The sequence below is a fragment of the Silurus meridionalis genome, chromosome 12 (assembly GCF_014805685.1).
Source record: "Silurus meridionalis isolate SWU-2019-XX chromosome 12, ASM1480568v1, whole genome shotgun sequence".
NCBI lineage: Eukaryota > Metazoa > Chordata > Actinopteri > Siluriformes > Siluridae > Silurus > Silurus meridionalis.
In genome coordinates, this window is record NC_060895.1 from 22,159,850 (window position 1) to 22,178,438 (window position 18,589).

Sequence of the window (18,589 nt, forward strand, 5' to 3'; positions counted from 1 at the left end):
TTGAGCTCATATGCAGCTTTCTGAAACTTTTGCTATCAATTCATGTGTCTTTGCATTAGACTGGAAACATTTGGGTTTGAGAACTAAAGATTAAAATGAGACCAGAATTTAGATTTTTTCCAACGTTTATCTCTTGTATTTAATAATATATTCCTGCATCTAATATATCCATCTGAGGGAGTTTTTCCTTGCCACAGTTGCAACTGGGTTCCTCATCAGGTATATATTAACATACATTTAAATATAAGTAATCTATAATTTTATACATTCTGTAAAGCTTCTTTGAGACAAAGTCCATTGTGAAAAGCCCTATGGGAATAAATCTGAATTAAAGTAGAACACAGCACATTTTGTATCAAACCACCAAATCTTTAGGCAAGAAAAATATTGGAACAGTTTATTTAATTCATTGTATAAATCACAAACAATCTGAGGAAGGACTTCACCCAGTGTAGCAGATCAGATTTTATTTTATCTTCTGCCCTGCAATGAACTGGACTTTTATCTTGGGTGTGTCTTCACCTCAAGCCTAATGATGGACTTTGGATTCACCACTAGACATTGTGTCTACAGAGCATGTCAAATGGCGATCATCACATTTATTATCTGTAGCTACGTATAAAAAAACGTATCGGGGGGACACATTCAAGCAAACATGAGTATTTAAAACTGCCAAGTGTTATTAAAGTCATAAAAAACAAAGAAAAAATTCAAGCAGCATCATATCGGGTCTAAAAATATGCTGTAATGTTCTACAAATCTAAGCTATGTAAGGAATGACAAAGAAAACACACACACAATGGCTCAGTTACAACAGATTAAAAACTTCATACATTAAACATAAAAAATAAGCTCAATAATTTTACAAAGCACATTTGTAAGAACACCAGATGCCAAAAAAACAACATCCTGGTGCAGTGTATAGGATCTACATAGAGTCTACACAGAATTGAGGTTTTGAGTGTGTAAAACTGGTCAATGTCACACACAAGAAGCGAGTCTTTTCTGCCTCGTTCTAATTACACAGAACCAAATTCTTTCATCCAGTCCTCATATTTCTTCAGATCAGCAGCAGAAACTGACTTGGAGATCTTTTTCAAAGCAATTTCAAAATCCTCCATAGTGACAGGCATCTGCAGCTCGTCTTTCGATAAGGCTCGAATCTCCTCCGGGCTCAAACCTTGAATCCTGCGACGCATTGCCATCATGGACGCATCTCTTTAAAAAAAATATATATAATTATTTTTATTTTTTTATATATATATGATTATAGAAAATTCAGGTTAGATGCATCAACATTCACTTTACATTTTATCTTAGAAATACACTATATTGTCAAAAGTTTGCAGACACCTGGTCAAAATTAAGTGCTTTTTGAGCATATACCCACATTTAGTCCCAACCTATTTTTACAATTCCCACCACTCTAATGGGAAGATGTTCCACTGGATTTTGAAGTGTGTTTGTGGACATTTGTGCTCATTCAGGCAAGAGGGTGTTAGTAAAGTCAGGTACTGATGTAGGTGAGGTGAGGAGGCCTGCAGTGCAGCTAGAATTCACATTCATCCTAAAGGTGTTCAATAGGGTTGAGGTCAGAGCTTTATAGCAGGAGATCTTCCACTCCAAACCATGCAAAGCATATATTCATGGAGTTTGCTTTGTACACAGGGGGACATGTCATGCTGGAACAGGTTTGGGTCTCCTAGTTCAATTTCATGCTACTGCATCCAAAGACATTCTATACAACTGTGTGCCTTTAGCCTTGTGATAACAGTTTGGGAAAGAACCTCATATGGCTGCGAAAGGCAGGTGTCTAATTATTTTGTCCATATAGTTATGCGCACTATATTGCAAAAAAAAAAAGTTTGTGGACATCTGACCATATGCTGGTTAAAGATCCCATTCCAGATTTATTCTTCTTCATTGTTATTAATAGACTCCACTCTTTTGGGAAAGTTGTTTTTGTGTTCATTTAGCTGCAAGAGAATTAATGAGAACAGCCTCGAGAGGCTCCAGTTGCAGTTTAGCTGTTCACTGGGGTTGAGGAGGTCAAAACTCTGCAGGATGCTCAAATCTTTTCCAACCATAAAGTAGTGGATCATTTTCAGGATACAGTACTATTGACACCAATGTTCAGATAGGGGGCGCTCTTTTACAAGTACAGTGCAACCTCAATACTCGTGGGGGGTTACGTTCTATGACCCCACGCAAATAACAAAGAAATCTTGAGGTTTTGACTCTCCTTTTGATGGATCTTTTAGTGTAGTGTAAACTTAACAAAAATTGTGGATTACTTGTGAATTACTAAATGAATATTTATGTTGAATTGTTGAAATGAATGTTGTTTGATAAATAATGAAATGTTAATCCGAACTTTCGAGCCACTCGCGGCTTCTCGCAAACTATCAGATTTTTCACGAGTTACTTTTAGTCCGGTTCCAACTGAAAAGTCGCGAACTATCGAGGAGTGTCAAGGTCGCGAGTATTGAGGTTTCACTGTACTTTTACAGTAACAAAACGGGCATAACAAAAGATATACATGACCTAAAATGATGTGACATGACTAGAAAAACAGTAGATTTTAAATTATGGTACGGTGTTTTAGTTTTCTTTGAAAATCCTGATAGAATAAAAAAATAAAAGTTTAAGAATGATATGCAGAGAGGCTAATCTAGGACCAGGTTGTGTCTTAGAAAAACAAAAGAGATAATGAGAATAAACAATGATGTAATTCATAAACCCTAGAGTTTACGAAAGGATCAAAGTTCAAAATGTGAAATGGCACTTTTTTTTTTTCAAAATTTGTGCTATAAAATACAAGACTATACACATTTTTCGGTATGTGTTTAAAGGACATACAAAGGACTTCAAACTGTATTTTGCAATACTTTAAATGAATCTTAATTGGTAAGTTAATCACTAACTAGTACATTGGACAGTATATTGTTTTACCAACTGTTTTATTAATAGTAGCTTTTGTACCTGCAAATGTTGGTGATGTCAGCACCAGAGTAATCCTCCATCTTCTCAGCAATGATGTCCAAGTCAACATCAGGAGACACGTCCACCTCTCTCAGGCTAATCTTGAGCAGATCCGCTCGACCTTTTACTGAAAAGAGAACAATTACAGGTAATGTTCATGAGATACAGTATTTGATATACTGGTAGTATGAGAAATTCGAGCGAACAATGCACCCGATTATAGATAACATCCTCACGAATACCAACCCAATGTTCGCTAAAGGGGGCGTATTGTTCGAGTTGGTGAGCTAAGCATATAAACACTTGTGCGAGAAATACATTGCATCCAGAAAGTATTCACAGCGCTCCACTTTTTCCACATTGTGTTATGTTATAATCTTATTCCAGATGTATTAAATTCATTATTTTCCTTAAAATTCTACAAATTTCTTCAAAAAACGAAAAAATGAAAGAAAAAAAAATCACATGTACATTAGTAGTTACAGCCTTTGATCAATACTTTTTTGAAGGAGAATCGGCACCAATTACTTCTATAGACAGGTGTGTGCCTTTCCACATCATGTCTAATCAACTGAATTTACCACAGGTGGACTCCAATCAAGTTGAAGAAACATCTCAAGAATGATCAGTGAAAACAGGATGCACCTGAGCTCAATTTTGAACTTCTTACATGTTGTCATTATGAGGCATTGTTTCTAGAATTTTGAGGAAAATATAGAATTTAATACATTTTGCAATAACATAACACAATGTGGAAAAAGTGAAGCGCTGTGAATACTGCACTCTATATCCAGTGTTACCAGTTGGCAGAGGAATATAGATCCTCTTTTCCAGCCTCCTCCTCAGGGCTTCATCTATGTCCCATGGAAAATTCGTTGCAGCCAGAACCATCACCATTTTAGAAGGGTCTTCATTTTCTGTTGCACCTCCTACACCTGAATAATGTGTCGCAAAAATAAACGTATAAATGAATAAATAAATAAATAAATAAATAAAACCCCCGAATGGGTACCTGCCATTCTTTGTCTTACCGTCCATCTGCACCAAAAGCTCAGACTTCACTCTGCGACTTGCTTCGTGTTCGTCTGATGTGCCACGTCTCCCGCAAATGGAGTCGATCTCATCAATAAATATGGTAGTAGGGGCATAAAACCGAGCCTGTTAAATAAAACAGTGTTTATAGACAAGCTACCAGAGCATTCCCAGAAGACAGAAGTTAAGCTAATCGTCATTTCTGGGGCACGTGGATCAAAACGTTTATTAACATTTGAAGAATAAAATGGTATATTCAGTGCAATTAAGTTTCATTTGCCTTGTAAATTTTAAACAATAAATAAAGTTGATTTATAGTTATTAGACTCTTTACCATTTCAAAGAGCAGCCGAACAAGTTTCTCTGACTCTCCCCGGTACTTGGAGGTCAGTGTGGAGGATGATATGTTGAAGAAAGTGGTACCACACTCAGTAGCTACAGCTTTAGCCAGCATTGTTTTGCCTGTACCTGGAGGTCCAACCATCAAAACACCCTGGCACAAAGTACAGAAGAACACTGAGACCAGGTGAAATTATAGCAATGATATACTGTAGGTTGTTCGCAAAATGTATGTAGAAGTTTTTTTTATATATATATTGGTTGTAAGGTAATTCACAGAGACTGCAGGTTCATGAACGCAATAGAGATGTTACTCCTGAGGCAACAATAAATCATTTATTTCTGTTTCTTCTGCTGGTTTAATTCAATGTAGTTTTACTTGTATAGCACTTTTACCAATGTGCATTTCCTCAGAGAAGCTTTACAGAAATAAATAGATTACAAATATACATTTTAACATCATTAATTAGTCCCCAAAATCATATAAGCCTGTGTTGACCGTGGCAAGGAATAACTCCCTCAGGTGATATGAGGCAGAAACCTCGAGAGGAACCAGACTTAAATGGGAACCCATTCTCATCTGGAGGATGTTATCAACTTTTCCTTGATGGCCACCTGAGTGCAAATCTCAATTACAAATAAAACTCAGCAGCTAAAATCTTGATGAGGGCAAAGACTTATGTTCCTAAACTATAGAATTTAGTTTACATTATAGATTAATAGTTTTTACATTATAGATTCATATTTTATTATAGTAGATTTATAATTACATTATAGGTTTACATTTATAGATTTTTTTAAAATGTATCCTCAAACCTAATTTGTAGTTTAAATTGTAGAAGTCGACTGCTGAAATTTGTTTTTTAATGGAATTTTTGTGTGTGTGTATACAAAAGGTCCATCCAGCTTTATATTTGAAAGGGGTGTATAGACTTGCAATTAGGATGTTGAAGTTGTTTTTCATTTTAAATGTTCCCAATTATTAAATATATCTTTTTTTCCCCTGGATTTTTGTTTGTTGGAATATCACATAAAAGTCATGTAACAATCTGACATAAATGTTGTTGGTGTTATTTCTGTTTTTTAAAGCCTGCCATGTCAGAATGGTGTGTATAATGTTTTTTATATCCATTGTTTATATATTTTATGTTGTATATGAACCTTCCATGGGCGCCGAATGCCTTGAAGAAATCTGGCATCCACATTGGCAACACCACAGCTTCCCTCAGCAATTTCTTAGCATCCTCTAGGTCTGCTATATCGGTCCTGCAACAAATCATGATGTAGAACATATTAGATATGACTAACAACCCAATATTACATCATCACACTGACTGAAAACTGGAAAAAACATACAAACAAACAAACAGATTATTGTATACAATTTCTACCCCTTATTATTGATTAGTGTCCATTTTCCATACATCTTTATATAATATTATATACATATATATACATACACACACACACACACACACACACACACACACACACACACACACACACAATATATTAACAGCATCACTTTGGCACCATTACCAATACATTACCATACCAACGATATCGCCAAAAAGTTTATTGCGTAATCGTTTTTCTTGATATTGATATTATATTGATACATCGCCCAGCCCTCTTTATTAGTTTTTAAAATGTCAAAGACAAAAGAGATTCCTCAGTATTTACCAGCGTATGTTTGGATTTCTTGACATGATGTCTCTCTCCAAAATATTAACCAAGTCGCTGTCATAACCTGCGTCATCAAATTTCTTCAATTCTCCTTCCACTGCCCCTTCCTGGGCATTCTTACCCTGTGGAGGACAAAAACCATATAATGAAGTAGTAAATGTGAACACTATAGTGAAGTTTCAAGAGATTATGTCTTGATATATTTTACATTCATATATATAACATGTACAATTTCACTGAGTGTGATTTTGGCAGGGTTTAGGACAGTTCTTTGTCATTTTACCATTAAATTTAACAGAATTTCTGCTTAATTAACCTTTTGTGAACATGTATCTAGTCATTCTGGACTAAAACGGATATAACCACTACAAAAAGACTAACTTTTTCACCAACTTTCTCTTCTTTAACTTTGCGGGGGTCACGCCCAACTGGTCTGTCTAATTTAGGATTTCCCTGGCCCTTTAACGGAGGGCCACGGTGCTGCTGCATGCCAGGACCTTCTTTACGCTGAGCCCTCAGACCACTGTTTGGTCTTTTCACCTGAGCAGGCAGTCTGGGAAAGTAAACAAAAAGTTATTTTACATTTTTTTTTTAAATAATAAATGAAACACAGAGTCAGGTGCTCATCTATCTATCAATCTGGGGGAAAGTGGTAGCTTAGTGGTTAAGGCTCTGGGTTAGTGATTGAAAGGTCAGGGTTTAATCCCTGGCTCTCTTGGGCCCTTGAGTAAGGCCCTTATCCCTATGTGCTCAGGGGATGCTTTATCATGGCTGACCCTGCACACTGAACACAATAAATTCATTACTTTCCTCAGAATTTGACAAACAATACCCCATAATGACAACGTGACGTTTGTTTGAAATATTTCCAAATATAATAATAAAAAAATTAAAAAAGCTCAGGTGCATCCTGTTTCCACTGATCATCTGTTAGATGTTTCTACAACTTGATTGGAGTCCACCTGTGGTAAATTCAGTTAATTGGACATGATTTGGAGATGCACACACGTCTGTATACTATATAAGGTCCCACAGTTAACAGTGCATGTCAGAGCACAAGCCATGAAGTCCAAGGAATTAAAGAACAGAAGAACAACCATCTGTGCAGCACTCCAGCAATCAGGCCTGTATTTTAGAGTGGACAGACAGAAGCCACTCCTCAGTAAAAGACACATGACAGCCCACCTGGAGTTTGCCAAAAGGCACCTAAAGGACTCTCAGACCATGAGAAACAAAGATTGAACTCTTTGGCCTGAATGCCAAGCGTCATGTCTGGAGAAAACCAGGCACCGATCATCAGCTGGCCAGTACCATCCCTACAGTAAAGCATGCTTGTGGCAGCATAATGTTGTGGGGATGTTTTTTAGGGGCAGGAACTGGGAGACAAGTCAGAATCGAGGGAAAGATGAATTCATCAATGTACAGAGCCATCCTTGATAAAAATTTTAGAATTTGGAAGAAAATAATGAATGTAATCTATTTTGATATAAGGCTGTAACATAACAACATCAAAATCAATCAAATCTGATCAGTTTGCACTCAAGACTATATATCAGGATAATAAACCTCAGCTGTACCTGTGTTCTGCAGGGGTTGGGGGTGGCCACACGGCAGGATCCCTCGTGTAGTCCTCTGATTGAGTATTAGGTGATTCGACTGGTTTATCCATCTTGAAACTCTCCAGAGTTTTTACGATGCTTCTTACCTGTTCATATTCCTCCACCAGCTCCTGTCTAACCTGAATCCAGCAAAAGAACCACATGGGGTCAATAAACAGCTGGGTGATTGCCATAATGTCTGGAGGCATGATAATGTAAAACCAATAAAGTGTTTAAGCAAGGTGTGGGCTTCTGAATCAGCGTCGGTGCACTATAGTAGCAGTTCAACAAGTAATACAAAAACTAATAATCATTGTTATGATAATAATCAACGAATGCCGTTATCGATTAGTTGGGATGCTCAAGTTGCTGGTTAGCGTGACGGTAAGAGAACACAGCTGCGTGCGAAAATAGTGAAGAGTACAGGGTCAAATAGCAGCAGGAAAAGTGTGGTCCTGAGTCATCCAAGTCATGGGAGCATTTGTTATAAAACGCAACAAAGAAAACTGTACCTGGAAGTTATGTAAAGCGGAGTTTGTGTGGCATGGGAGTACCACAGTGATGCACGAGCACGTGAAAAGTAAAAACACTGGTGTCACGGATGAAGGTGAAACATCAGGGAATAATCCTCGTCACGTGAAAATGGTGTAGTTTAATAAAGTGCTACTGTATAAACTTTGTTTGTAACTTCGGAAAACTTACACTGGATCTGTTCTGTTGGGACTCGAGAGCATCAGGTCGCGCAATCGGCTCGCGAGCGACATAGTGATGGATTCAATTAAAACGATGCGAACAAACACTAAATCTAAAATCAACAAATAACAGCAGCAGTAAACGAGAACATTTTTAGTCGCCGTTGCGGTTTTCAGCAATGATTATGCATTTGTACACCAATGCGTACAATGTTTGCATATTTAATTAATGCATTTATCATTTAATAATTATACAAAATTAAATAAATTCTATATTCTAGATGCTTATACCTTCACAAATTAACAAAATATATGTGTATTTATTAAACAAAAATGGTCAAAACAATGTCGTATTATATTTTGTATTGTTTTTTAAGCCTGGTTGTAAACTTTTTACATTCGCAAAATACAATACAAATTCTGATTTACACAAATTGCTTCACTTTGCATACTCAAGTGCTGGTTTTGTTTTGTTTTTTCTTTTTTACAGAAAGAATAAAACCCAGCATGATGAATTTGTTAAGGAGAAATCCCCCATGCACTCCTCAACAAGCAGCCACTATAATCTTCAAAATGTCTAAATTAAAGAAAGTTAAACTCAAAATGTGGCTTTTGCATTTTTTTAAGTAAACTTTTATACATTGACACTAAAATCCGATTAATCTGAAGGGGAAAAAAAATAATCAAAATATCAAAATAATCGTTTGTTGCAGCCCTAAATTTGGATGTGATTTGGTAATTATGAAGATATTCATATATCACAGCACATCACATTTGCATCACGCACATATTCATCAAACCATTCAGTGCACAATTGTACCCTGTGGATGAGGAGACCACTCTGACGTTTCCACATAAGGTAAAGCTGATCACTCAGAATTACACTGTACCAAAAAAGCATAATATATTAAAGGTAGACTATGATGAATCAAAGGGGCAGTGATCTTTTTAAAGATTTGTCTTACCTGATGCCATTTGACCTTCAGTGCAGGATCTCTAAGGGACTGACAGTGCTTTTGGATCTGTTGTAGAACTCCCTGGTAGTACACCATAGAGGAGTCGTAGTTCCCGAGCAATGCATATTCCCTTCCTTTTTTAGTATTGTCGCAAATATCCGCCAAATTCATCCTGAAAAATGTTGATCTACGATTGCTTGATTGAAGATGCAACTGGTAGCGTTTCTGAAATGAAGACATGTTAATGAATGAATGCACTATTGTGGAGGAATAATGTATATGTACACTACCAAGTAAAAAGTTCTGACACACCTTCTCCTTCAGTGTTTTCTCTTTATTTTTATTACTTTCAACATTGTACATTAATACTGTGGAAATCCTAACTATGAATATTAAACAATCCATAATATGTTTATATTATATTTATAGTAGCTAGATTTAGCTTTGATCACACCACCCACACACATCATCTCCAGCCGAAGCATCGATATTAATCTCATATAATGACCCCGGGTTTTTCCTGCATTTCTGTGCATTTCTTTCGTGCATCACAGTTTTTCCAGGGGATTTAAACTGAAGGAAAACTGTATGTTTTTGTGCAAATTCTACAGGAAAGAAAACACAAAAAGTAGAAATGATTCATGAAGCTGAACTGTTTCGGCCGACCTTTAATCAGGATGTCCAGCTTTTCTTAAAACGTCCGTCTTGTAAATGTCTTTGTAAGTGTGTCTGCAACCAAATGAATAATAATTTCTTCTCCTTTCTCAGCTTTCTCTTGTAAAATAATAATTAATAAAAGGCTATTCAATCGACACAAATATAATTGAGCTTGTGCAGTGTGCAGCAGATGCGGGTTGCGAGTCTGACTAGTGCGTTATCTGACCATCCAATCAAATTACTTCTAGAGGGCCTCGGACTATTCAAGTGACAGCTTCAAGCTACATGGATTGTAAGCTGACAGATACCAGCAACACGTGATGTGATGTCTAAAATCTGATTGGATATTACATATATATATATATATATATATATATATATATATATATATATATATATATATATATTATTATTATATATTATTAATTAATGATTAGTGGCAATGCCTTAATTCTCTAATTATTCTCCAATCAGTCGTTGCTTATGCATTGCTCTCACTATGGCTGTTTTTCTCCAGATGTATTATATTACTCAGAGCATCAGTTCCCATCAGAAACACCAGACCAGGCCTCTACAGGCAGCACAGACCGGCGATTTCATCAATAAATACATCAGTGAAGATAATGAATAAAATAACCCTGCAGAAACCTGACTATTACAACATTATAATGCACGTTTAACACAAATCAACCTGAAATCATTTCATTGGACATGTAAAACGTGTTTACCTTCCATATGAGTTGTTATTTTGAGCGTCTAATCCTCACTGTGTGTCGCTCAGACGTTACCATGGCGAGACGCACAGGACGCAGAGTAAAGGGGCGGGGCTAGAGAGAAACCCGGAAGTGACAGCCATCCAGCACGTGGTTCGGGAGGGGGTTCAGAAAAAAATTCGGCATCGTTCAGCAGGACGTTTTGGCCAGAAGCTGCCGATAATACAGCAAGGGTTCAGAAAAAATCGGAAGCTGGCAGCAGGAAGTGCATGCCGTTGACAGCCGGAAGCCAACTACTGGCCACCGGAGGGTAGGCGGGACCTGGCACTTGGTAGCAGCCAATCAGTTTTTACCAACGTGACAGCAACCAATCACATGTAACTACGATAGATGCTGAATACTTCAGTAATAGTGGTGATTGTTGGAGCGGTAAATTTGAAAATTATGCTTGAGTGTAACTTTTGCCTACTTTAATTTAACATCTTAATTAAAGTTAATTAAATATATTAATTAAAATACCAAAACTTTGAAGATGCAGAGTAAACAATCTGTTTACATTGACCGAACATGATAAAGTGATAATCAGGAGTCAAGCTTGTTGTTTTAGTGTTTAAAGCCTTTTATAATGCTTAATGCCTTTAAAGTTATGCTTTTGAATGCCTATAATTAGCCATAGACAATTGTTGTCATATATTAATAATCATATATATATATATATATATATATATATATATATATATATATATATATATATATATATATACATACACACACACACATACATACATACACGTATGTATATATATATATATATATATATATATATATATATATATATATATATATATATATATATATATGTATATATACAGTGGAACCTCGAGCTCATGAGGTTAGGGACCAAGACCGGTCATGAGTTCAATTTTCGCGACCTTTGATCGCCCTTCCAACCCAGTAAAACCCAAAGAACACTATACGAAATCGATTTAAATGAGTAAATAACACTATTTCACTCCCAAACACTTAATTATTAGACTATTTTAACAATACTTTATGTAAATTAACAGCAATTACAATGCTTAATTAAAAAAAATAAAGTACAGGTACAGTAAAGTATGCAGTATAGAAGTACAGAAAATACAGTACAATACAGTACAGAAAATACAGTAATGGGTACTCACTTTATATAGTATGCTGAAGTGTGTTTTAATGAGATAAACCTTGATTAGAAATGGTAAAACTAGCGTTTTGAGCAGCTTGCGGTTGCTCACGAGCCAAACTGAATGAGAGTCGCCGGTCGGAATGAAAGTCGCGAGCATGCGAGGTCGCGAGCGCTGAGGCTGCGAGCTCCGAGGTTCCACTGTATATATATATGTGTGTGTGTGTGTGTGTGTCTGTGTGTATATATATATATATAAATCCATAATAAAAAAACAGCAATTTATGTTTGGAAGAGTTTTTAATATTTTCTGTACTCACACCATACATTTATTTCCTTGTTCATTATGAATGGATTCAATAAGCATGTTTTAAATATTTATATATTACTGTATTGTCAGAATGACCAAAATAACTGAAATTAGTCAAAATTATACAAACACATTTCACTAGCAGGTCTAAGAAGCATTCTATAATTATTCACTAATTATAAACATTTCGTTTAAGAGTCAGTTGATACCTCGGTTCTTTTACTGCATTGTAAGACCATCCTCATTCACCTGAATCATATTTGGTCAAATCATATCCTAAATTAATCTGACTCCTCATCACTTTCATCAACATGCACTACTGGATGACACAACTTCACAGTGGAATCGTATTCCCATATCATGAAACCAGCATACAGAGGCTGAGTGAATGTGGTGTGGACTCTGTGGAGGAGCCTCATGACGTCAGAGATGCTGTAGAAGGACAGAGTTCCTGCACTGTGGTCCACATGCACTCCAATTCTGGAGGACACTGAACCTTGGAGCTTAGTCGTTATGTCGTCGTGGAGGAAAGAGACAGAAGAAGAACAGCATCGGAGACTCCAGGATTGACTGTTGCGTCCAAATGCACACTCAATACTCCCTCCTTTTCTGCCGATCTCTTTATATGCAACTGCAATGTACATGTTATTTCCGTTCCACTCCACCTCCCAGTAACAGCGTCTACTCACACTCTCCCTACACAATACCTGAACCCAGTGGTCAAATCTCTCTGGATGTTCAAAGCAATTCTGTTTCTTCTTCACGTGTGTAACTTCTCGGTTGTTTTCGGACAGAACGAGCTTACGATGTGCTGTGTTTGGATCCAGAGTCAGATAACAGAAATCTAAAACAATACAATGTCCACAGATTAAATGTTAATCAATTATAAGATCAATTTTGGACCTAATTTGCCAGTTCAAAAACACACCTACATTTTCCAGCCATATGTGGTTCTTCCCCAAACGTTTACCACAAATTTTGGGGCACACAATTGTATAGGATATCCTTGGATAAAGTACCATTCAAATTTTATATATAATGTGTGTATTTATACAAACCCGATTCCAAAAAAGTTGGGACACTGTACAAGTTGTGAATAAAACCAGAATGCAATGATGTGGAAGTTTCAAATTTCAATATTTTATTCAGAATACTACATAGATGAAATATCAAATGTTTAAACTGAGAAAATGTATCATTTTAAGGGAAAAATAAGTTGATTTTATATTTCATGGCATCAACACATCTCAAAAAAGTTGGGACAAGGCCATGTTTACCACTGTGTGGCATCCCCTCTTTTTTTTATAACAGTCTGCAAACGTCTGGGGACTGAGGAGACAAGTTGCTCAAGTTTAGATATAGGAATGTTGTCCCATTCTTGTCTAAAAGAAAGATCTGGACTGCAGGTTGGCCATTTTATTACCCGGATCCTTCTTCTACGCAGCCATGATGCTGTAATTGATGCAGTATGTGGTCTGGCATAGTCATTGTCATATCTTCCATGAAAAAGACAAAGTCTGGATGGGAGCATTTGTTGTTCTATAACCTGGATATACCTTTCAGCATTGTTGGTGCCTTTGCAGATGTGTAAGCTGCCCATGTCACACGCACTCATTCAACCTCATACCATCAGAGATGCAGCCTTCTGAACTGAGCGCTGATAACAACTTGGGTTGTCCTTATCCTCTTTAGTCCGGATGACATGGCGTCCCAGTTTTCCAAAAAGATCTTCAAATTTTGATTCGTCTGACCACTGAACAGTTTTCCACTTTGCCACAGTCCAGTTTAAATGAGCCTTGGTCCAGAGCAAACGCCTGCACTTCTGGATCATATTTAGATATGGGTTCTTTTTTGACCTATAGAGTTTTAGCCGGCGACGGCGAATGGCACGGTGGATTGTGTTCACCGACAATGTTTTCTGGAAGTATTCCTAAGCTTATGTTGTGATTTCCATTAGAGTAGCATTCCTGTATGTAATGCAGTGCCGTCTAAGGGCCCGAAGATCACGGGCATCCAGTATGGTTTTCCGGCCTTGACCCTTACACACTGATATTGTTCCAGATTCTCTGAATCTTTGGATGATATTATGCACTGTAGTTAATGATAACTTCAAACTCTCTCTGAGAAACTCCTTTCTGATATTGCTCCACTATGTTTTGCTGCATCATTGGGGGAATTCTCTGCCTATTTTGATTTCTGAGAGACACTGCCACTCTAAGAGTCTCTTTTCATATCCAATTATGTTGCTAATTGACCTAATAAGTTGCAAATTGGACCTCCAGCTGTTCCTTATATGTACATTTAACTTTTCCTGGCCTCTTATTGCTACCTGTCCCAACTTTTTTGGAATGTGTAGCTCACATGAAATCCAAAATAAACCAATATTTGGCAAGACATTTCAAAATGTCTCACTTTCAGCATCTGATATATGATCTATATTCTATTGTGAATAAAATATAAGTTTATGAGATTTGTAAATTATTGCATTCCTGTTTTATTCACAATTTGTACAGTGTCCCAACTTTTTTGGAATCGGGTATGTGAATGTAACATAAGTTTGATGTTTTTTAATATGTAAAACATTTGCAAAAAGTTCAGAACCATTTGTTTGTGGATATGTTTTTTCGGTTTGGGTTATCGCTTACTCCTTATTTCTGTTCTCTCTTAACAATGTTCAGAGAAAATACCTAGTTTCAGAAAAATGACTTCTCTTACCTTCTTGTACTGCAATTCTGTACATTTGACCCTGACAGATTTCCTCGACTCGTTTTTTCAGCTCTGAGACAGATTTCATTACTCCTTCAAATGAGATAGTTTGATTGACAGCGATGTGTGAGGAGTCACTTCCAGGAGAAACACAGAGAGACAAGAAGGTCTACAGAGAGGATACACATAATAAAGAATCTGTGATCACACTTGTGATCTTGGACAATAAAATTTATGGCTGGTGTAATGCAGGAAACTTAGTCTGAAACAGTACCTTTTCTAGATAAGACTGTGAGTTTTACCTGGAGAAAGTGGATGTGATCGTGTGTGTGTGAAAGCTGCTCCATGTCAGTGATTTTCCTTTCAAGATCAGCAATCTCCTGCTCCAGTTGCTTCAGGAGATGTTCAGCCCGACTAAGTTCTGCTTTCTCCTGCGCTCTGATCATCTCCTTCACCTCAGAGCGCCTTTTCTCTATGGAGCTGATCAGCTCCGTGAAAGTCCTCTCACTGTCATCTACTGCTTTTTGGGAACAAATCTGATAGAAGATACACATACGATATATACGAGATATATATATATATATATATATATATATATATATATATATATATATATATATATATATATATATATATATATATATATATATATATATATCTTGTGTGTGTGTGTGTGTGTATGTGTGTGTGTGTGTGTGTGTGTGTGTGTGTGTGTGTGTGTCACCTTAATATTGTCCACAGTCTGTTTCAGTTCCTGTATCTTCTTTTGCTTCTCCTGGATCATTTGCTCAGATTTTATCTGCTCCTCCAATAGTTCAATCTGAAACCAAATAAAAAACAAGCCTTTAATGTGTGTGAGCCATACTGTCATCATACTTATTGCCTTTGAACATAGTCTGGTGTATTCAGATTTGGCTCCTGCTTGAACAGAAACCTGCATCCACACTGCCCATTTGTGGATGGAACTGTTCACCCATGTGATTATATTTTTTCCACATTGATGATTGATCTTTAATAGTAAATAAGAAAGGTCCACTTTGCTTTCTGAACTTGTGCCACTCCAAAGTAAAACGTTCAAATCTCAATGTTCACTTTACGTAGTTCCTTTGGCTGTCATTCACCTCAGGAACATATTTGATAGCATCACTTTCTATCTTCTTTAAGAAATTGTATGAATGAGTAAACTTTTCTGCTATGAGTTCTGATAATCTAATCCAGACCAAGACATATAGAGACTTTGGGAGAATGCAACATTGACCTAAAGTCCTGCATGGCCTATTAATCAAGTGCACAGCCTATAACCAATATCTATCATCATATCTCACACTTAGTGGTGTATGAAGTACACAAACCATGTACTTGAGATAAATTGGAGATCCACTCTGTAAAATCTGACTTCAGTAAAAGTGTTCGTTTTTTTTAACTTTGACTACAAAAGTTTTTCCCTTGAAATGTACTTAAGAATCCAAAGTACAATGATTTATTATGGCTATTGTAGCGTTCAAATCAGGAGTTTATTCATCTTTAACGGTGTTTTCACATATAGTTCGTTTTAAAAGAACCAAAACCAGTTCACTTAAAGTGAACCAGAAAGTGATCTAAGCAAATGTAACCTCAGTCCCTTTCGTGTTCACAATATCAAAGACTCAAAAGAGAACCCAGTTCTCTTTTTGGTCCTCTTTAGTATTGAAGTGATCTCAGTTCACACCTCAACCTCATAAGAACTCAGAACCCAGAATTCTGTGAAATTTGATCACGTGTGCTCATGTACTTCTGTCGTAGTTTTTTCCCTTTAACGTGTCATTGTAGTGCTGTTCTGTTGTAGCCCCTTTCCTTCAGTTTTTGAGAAAACAGAAGAAATACTTTTATGTTTTTATGTGTTGAGAATAGTTGGCTTTTAATGCCATCCTCTTTCCAAATAACAATAAGTGCACAGCTTTCTTTATAAGACCACACGACTCAACGACCTGCCATGTCGAAAGGTTTTGTGTTTCAGCAGTGACGGAACACGGCTGCAGGTTTGGCAAGCCTCCAGGGACATTTGGCGAAACAGACGCAAAGCAGACCGGGACCTCATTGCTTTCACATGTCACAAACAAATCGAACCACAAATGGACCCACAAACGAACCGTACTCAGACCACCTCCGGAGGTGATCTGAGTACGGTTTGCTTCTGGGTCCTTTTAAGGGGTCTGAGATCACTTGGTTTGTTCACATATACACACTGAACCCCTCTGAGAGCGTTTGGAGGGCTCAAACAAACTAGGTGTGAAAACACCCTAAATGTTCTGCTTGCTGTTGACCTGACACTGAACTGTTTGAAGGTGATAAGTGGATCAAAACAAGTTCAAAACAGAGCGATTGCTTGACCCTGATTGGTGGTTTGCTGTGGTCTGTATTTATTTACTCACAAATAAAAAGTAATGACTGATTTTGAAAAAATTAAGTTGCATAAAAGGAAGATATTTGACTTTAAATTATAATGAAGTCAAAGTAAAAGTCTCCCCAACTGGAAAACTTATAACAATAAAGTACAGCTACGAGAAAAAACTACTTAAACACAGTAATGAATTATATTTACTTCATTGCTGTCGTAATACTCACAAACCCTAAAAGTATTCCTTACAAAGCAAGGCCTTACTACTACAAGTAACTACATCAACCTCCAGTATCTCATTGGAAAACACTGGATGTATGTGATCTCTAGTTCTGCCAGTCAAGAACTTAGCTTCAGCTTGATTTTCTGACACTGAATGACAACTGGAACATCATATGTTTTGTCCAATGTCTATGATTTCTCTACAAGAATGTAGTCAAACTGGACAGACACACACATACATACACACGTACTCACACACAAACACATTCTAAATTGAAGGTTAAAGTTCACAGAATGATCTGCTGATGTTTAATGCTCCCTTAGCAACAATATTTTGATTTTACCAACTCATAATAATAGAAATTCAGCTAATTTAATATGGAAAATAAAGTTTTTCTAAATCGAATTGGAAAGGAATTATGTTGTGAAGTTCTTACTTGTTTTTCTTTTCTTTCAGCTTCAGCTACAACCATGTCGTGGCCTTTGTGTTCATCCATCGTACACAAATAACAGATGAAGCTTTGGTCTGTACGACAGTGGATCTCAATCAGTTTGTCATGCTGAGAGCAGATCTTCTCTTGGAGCCCTGCCCAGGCTTCGATTAACTTATGCTTCTTAAAAGCCTGAGACTGATAGTGAGGTTTAAGATGATCTTCGCAGTAGGAAGCCTGACACACGAGACAGGACTTGACAGCTTTTTGTTTTCTTCCACTGCAGGAATCGCACTCCACATCTCCAGGTCCAGCGTAACAGTGGGCAAGAAAAGCATCTTGGAGTTCAGTCTTCTTTAGTTTTTCCACCACTTCAGCCAGCATGTTGTTCTTGCGTAGAACAGGCCTTGGGGTGAAAGTCTCTCTGCACTGGGGGCAGCTGTAGACACGTTTCAGATCTTCCCCATCCCAGAAATCATTAATACAAACCTTACAGTAACTGTGACCACATGGAACAGTTATAGGATCCTTCAGGATATCCAGACACACTGGACAAATAAACTTATCCTGATCTATTGAAATATTGGCCTCTGCCATTTTCTTGCTTTCACAAACAGGCAGAGAGAGAGAGAGAGATAGACAGTGTTCTGAGTTTCGATTTTCCTGAAGTCCGAACTGTGTGGTGTGTTGTGAAAGAGAGGGGGTGTGGCTTTACAAAGAGATTGGGTT

At 37.0% G+C, this 18,589-nt stretch overlaps 2 protein-coding genes across 2 annotated transcripts; both read right to left on the bottom strand.

Moving 5' to 3' along the window:
- Window positions 1-382: 382 nt before the first annotated feature.
- Window positions 383-11,013, bottom strand: katnal1 (katanin p60 subunit A-like 1). Its single transcript, XM_046862674.1, is given in 12 exon segments — window positions 383-1,218; window positions 2,983-3,109; window positions 3,783-3,917; window positions 4,014-4,140; window positions 4,349-4,507; window positions 5,515-5,537; window positions 5,540-5,619; window positions 6,037-6,161; window positions 6,421-6,592; window positions 7,617-7,777; window positions 9,295-9,510; window positions 10,671-11,013. Coding segments are annotated over 11 exon segments (1,470 nt in total). The 5' UTR covers window positions 9,457-9,510; window positions 10,671-11,013; the 3' UTR covers window positions 383-1,019.
- Window positions 11,014-12,092: 1,079 nt separating this feature from the next.
- Window positions 12,093-18,557, bottom strand: LOC124394454 (tripartite motif-containing protein 16-like). Its single transcript, XM_046862673.1, has 5 exons — window positions 17,867-18,557; window positions 15,555-15,650; window positions 15,133-15,366; window positions 14,840-14,999; window positions 12,093-12,968 (listed from the first exon to the last, which is right to left on the bottom strand). Exons 1-5 carry the CDS (start codon window positions 18,455-18,457, stop codon window positions 12,406-12,408), a joined length of 1,644 nt encoding a protein of 547 aa, XP_046718629.1. The 5' UTR covers window positions 18,458-18,557; the 3' UTR covers window positions 12,093-12,405.
- Between the last annotated feature and the right edge of the window lie 32 nt (window positions 18,558-18,589).

What these genes read in the sequence shown, in the direction of transcription:
- LOC124394454 (XM_046862673.1), bottom strand. Translation starts at nt 18,457, where the DNA reads ATGGCAGAGGCCAATATTTCAATAGATCAGGATAAGTTTATTTGTCCA. An exon ending in AGACTGTGGACAATATTAAG is followed by an intron (nt 15,367 to 15,554) that starts GTGACACACACA and finishes ATCTTCTATCAG; the next exon opens with ATTTGTTCCCAAAAAGCAGT. An exon ending in ATCACATCCACTTTCTCCAG is followed by an intron (nt 15,000 to 15,132) that starts GTAAAACTCACA and finishes TCCTCTCTGTAG; the next exon opens with ACCTTCTTGTCTCTCTGTGT.